Source organism: Pteropus vampyrus, unplaced genomic scaffold (genome assembly GCF_000151845.1).
Source record: "Pteropus vampyrus isolate Shadow unplaced genomic scaffold, Pvam_2.0 Scaffold282, whole genome shotgun sequence".
NCBI classification, from domain to species: domain Eukaryota; kingdom Metazoa; phylum Chordata; class Mammalia; order Chiroptera; family Pteropodidae; genus Pteropus; species Pteropus vampyrus.
Window position 1 is genome coordinate 701696 of NW_011889063.1, and position 3218 is coordinate 704913.

Below are 3218 nucleotides of genomic sequence, written 5' to 3' on the forward strand. Positions count from 1 at the left end.
GGGGCGAGGTGGCACAGCCAGCTCTTGCAGAGGACACTGTGCCCACCGCAGGGGTCCCCTTTTAAACGTTCTTATGTTTTTATTTCCAAGGTGAATTCTCTAAACTTTCCGCAATTTTTAAAATGCTGTCCAAGTCCAAGGCACTCTGCGAGCCAGTTTCAGCCCTAAAACTAAATACTTTGACGCCTTCTGTATCCATGACAAACATCTAAACTGTGACTGATTTGAAAGCAGGTGTCACATCCTACACTTCCTGGCAATGTTCACAAGTTAATAACTGATGCACGAAGCGGAACTTGGTATGTGTGTGTGAGTCTGAACAGGTGTCTCAGAGCTGGCCCAGGACCCTCCCCGTCTCGAAGGCTCCCTCTGGCAGGTCCTGCCGGGGTCCCTGGGCCCCAGTGCACAAAACTGGCACAGACCGGGGCCGCCACAGGCAAGGACGAGCGAGCTGAGGTGGGCAGGGGCTGCACTATTCACGTCGCCCCACTCTAAGTTCAGAGTGCAGGAGGTGCTGTGCTTCACCGCCACCCAGACCCACCTTCACCATTCCATAGGGAACGCCATCGAAAGATTAAAAACCCACACACTGTATCACAGGCTGCCAGAATCATATGGGGCTAACATGGTTTCACCAGCAAAGAGGGAAAAGGGAGCAGGTGCTGTAGCTGGGCCATGCCCTCTGCCCGCGCGTGCTCTGTGGTCCCCTCCCACCCCATTGGGCGATGGCGCTACAGAACCAGGGCACGTGTGTGCACACACGCAGTCACGCACACAGTGTGCACACACATGCGCACACTCAGCCACACACATACGCACATGAACACACTCAAACTGTGCACACATGCAGTCATGCACACAGCGCGCACACACGTGCATACTCAGCCACACATCCACACATGCACACACTCAACGCGTGCACATGCAGTCGTGCACACACTCAAACACATGTGCACAGTCATGCACACAGTACACAAACATGTGCGCAGTCACACACAAACACGTGCGCACAGTCACACAAACACACGTGCACACACCGAGCCATGCATACACATGTGCATGCATGCTCGCACACACATGCAGTCATGCAACACATGTGGGCACAAACATGCACGCACACACGAAGTCCCACACATACGCAGTGCACACAAACGTGTGCACACAGCCACACAATACGCATGCGTGCACGAACACATGTGCAGCCACACACACACACTGTGTGTAAGTCATGCACATACACACGTGTGCACACATACTTGCACATGTGCAGTCACACAAGTGCACTTACAAACATGCAGTGTGCGTGCACACATGCACACACACAAACGTGCGCAGTCGCGCACACGTGCACACAAATACTCATGAGCACACACAAACACGTGCGCAGTCATGCACGTGTACACATACACTCATGAGCACACACATTCAAACATGTGCGCAGTCACACACACATGAGCACACACACACACTCATGAGCTCCGTGGCCGTTCCTGTCCGTCCGTGCAGTCAGGTCCCTTCCTGTGCCCGTCTACTTCCCACCTCATCCACTCCCGTGTGCAGCTGCCCGCCCATCAGTTTAACCCGTGAGCAGCGGTCCTGGACCTGACTTAGTTCTGACGTCTATCTGTGCTGACGCGGAACGCAACGCCTCCTTATTCTACAAAGTTGGAAAAGAAGCCAGAAAAACCACAATTTCACCTCCCAAAGGCATCATCTCTTTTTCCTTTCCAAAGCCAACGTGGCACTTCATCCGTTTTCATGCCTGTTCTCTCACAGTGGAACCGTGTGCGCACGCCCCGCACCCCACTGTCTTCGGGGAGCCCTGCGGGCATCTGCCGGCCACTGGAGCCCCTGCGGGCCCACGCCCGCCACGACGCTGGCACAGTTTGTCACCGCGCGAACGCCGATTCCACAGACACCTTTGTGCATGATGCTTGTCTGTGATTCAGCTCCTGGGTCCATCCCAGGTGAAAGTTTTATGTAGAATCACAGGATTAAAGTGAGATCCACCTGCAGAAACACCCTCTAGTACATAACGCCCAACCGTCCCTGATGCCGGCCCCCGCGGCCGCCCTAAAGGGCTAGCCCATCTCTGCCCCGTCCAGGGGACAAGGTGGCCCCGTCACGGTGTCACCCCACAGGAAATGCAGCCACAGCCACACTGGTGTGGACCCGACGGTGGGCGTGGACACGCTTTATGGCTCCCTGGCCGTTCCTGTCCCTCCGTGCGGGCAGCCAGGTCCCGTCCTGTGCCCGTCTACTTCCCACCTCATCCGCTCCGTGCAGAGTCACTTCTGACGTGTTTTATACCATTTTCCTATTTATTGTTTGTCTCTTAGTTTTATTTTGGTTTTTAGAAACTATACGAGTTTTACATATTTTAGTTTTACTGGCTTTTAGAAACTATACGAGCCTAATTTTTTGTCTTCTTGTTTGTGACGACTTCTCCAGCTTTTAGCCTTAGAAAGATCCTTCTGACCAGAGATCAGAATCCAACTCTTTCTTGCGTTTACCTCTTTCTCAGTTGACGGTATAAAGGAAAGGCTGAGGCTGATTTTTATTTGCTCCCAAAGAGCCAACTTACTGAGCCTCAAACTCATGTCCTACTTATTTGAATGTTTTACTTTTACTCGATAGAAGTGATTTCCTTTATACACCCGACATCCTAGTTTACAAACTCAAAATTCGGTGTAAAACCCCTTTTTTCAAATACAATTTTATCTACGAGGCAAACTCAGAAAGGCGACAATGCGTGAGCTGAGCAGGCTGCAGGGGGCAGACGCAGCCCTAACCGCTCCCTCCCAGAACTGCGCGGGGACGCTGCGTAAGCCGCACGCCCCGCAGGCTGCATCCCTGCCCCGCGTCCTCGCCATGCGCACCTTCTCTGCGGGCGGTGGGTGGGGCGGTGCGTCCGACACCGGCAAAGGAGCCGTGTGCCACCACCAGCTCCTCGTGCCGAAACCTGAAGCTTGTCCCTCTCTCTCTGGGGCCACTGGACCCCTTCGCAGCTTGAAACAAAGCTACTGCTACCACGTCGCATGCGGGGTCCACATGCTGGGGACGATAGCCCGAAGGCGTCCGTACTCACGTGTACGCCTCGAAGTCCCCGTTGTTGATGGCTTCGATCAGCTGCTCCGTGACTTTGATGATTTCCTGCTTCCGTGCTAGGGACAAGGACAGAGTTGGTGAGGACGGGGCCGGGGCCAGTGGGGCCCTCC

At 54.2% G+C, this 3218-nt stretch overlaps 1 protein-coding gene across 1 annotated transcript in view; it reads right to left on the reverse strand.

Moving 5' to 3' along the window:
* The window catches only part of CAMK2D (calcium/calmodulin dependent protein kinase II delta), a 153129-nt gene that overhangs the window by 2069 nt on the left and 147842 nt on the right, over positions 1-3218 (reverse strand). The window contains exon 13 of the mRNA XM_023520864.1: positions 3089-3164. Coding sequence (XP_023376632.1) covers positions 3089-3164 — 76 coding nt within the window. The remainder of the gene's footprint in view (positions 1-3088; positions 3165-3218) is intronic.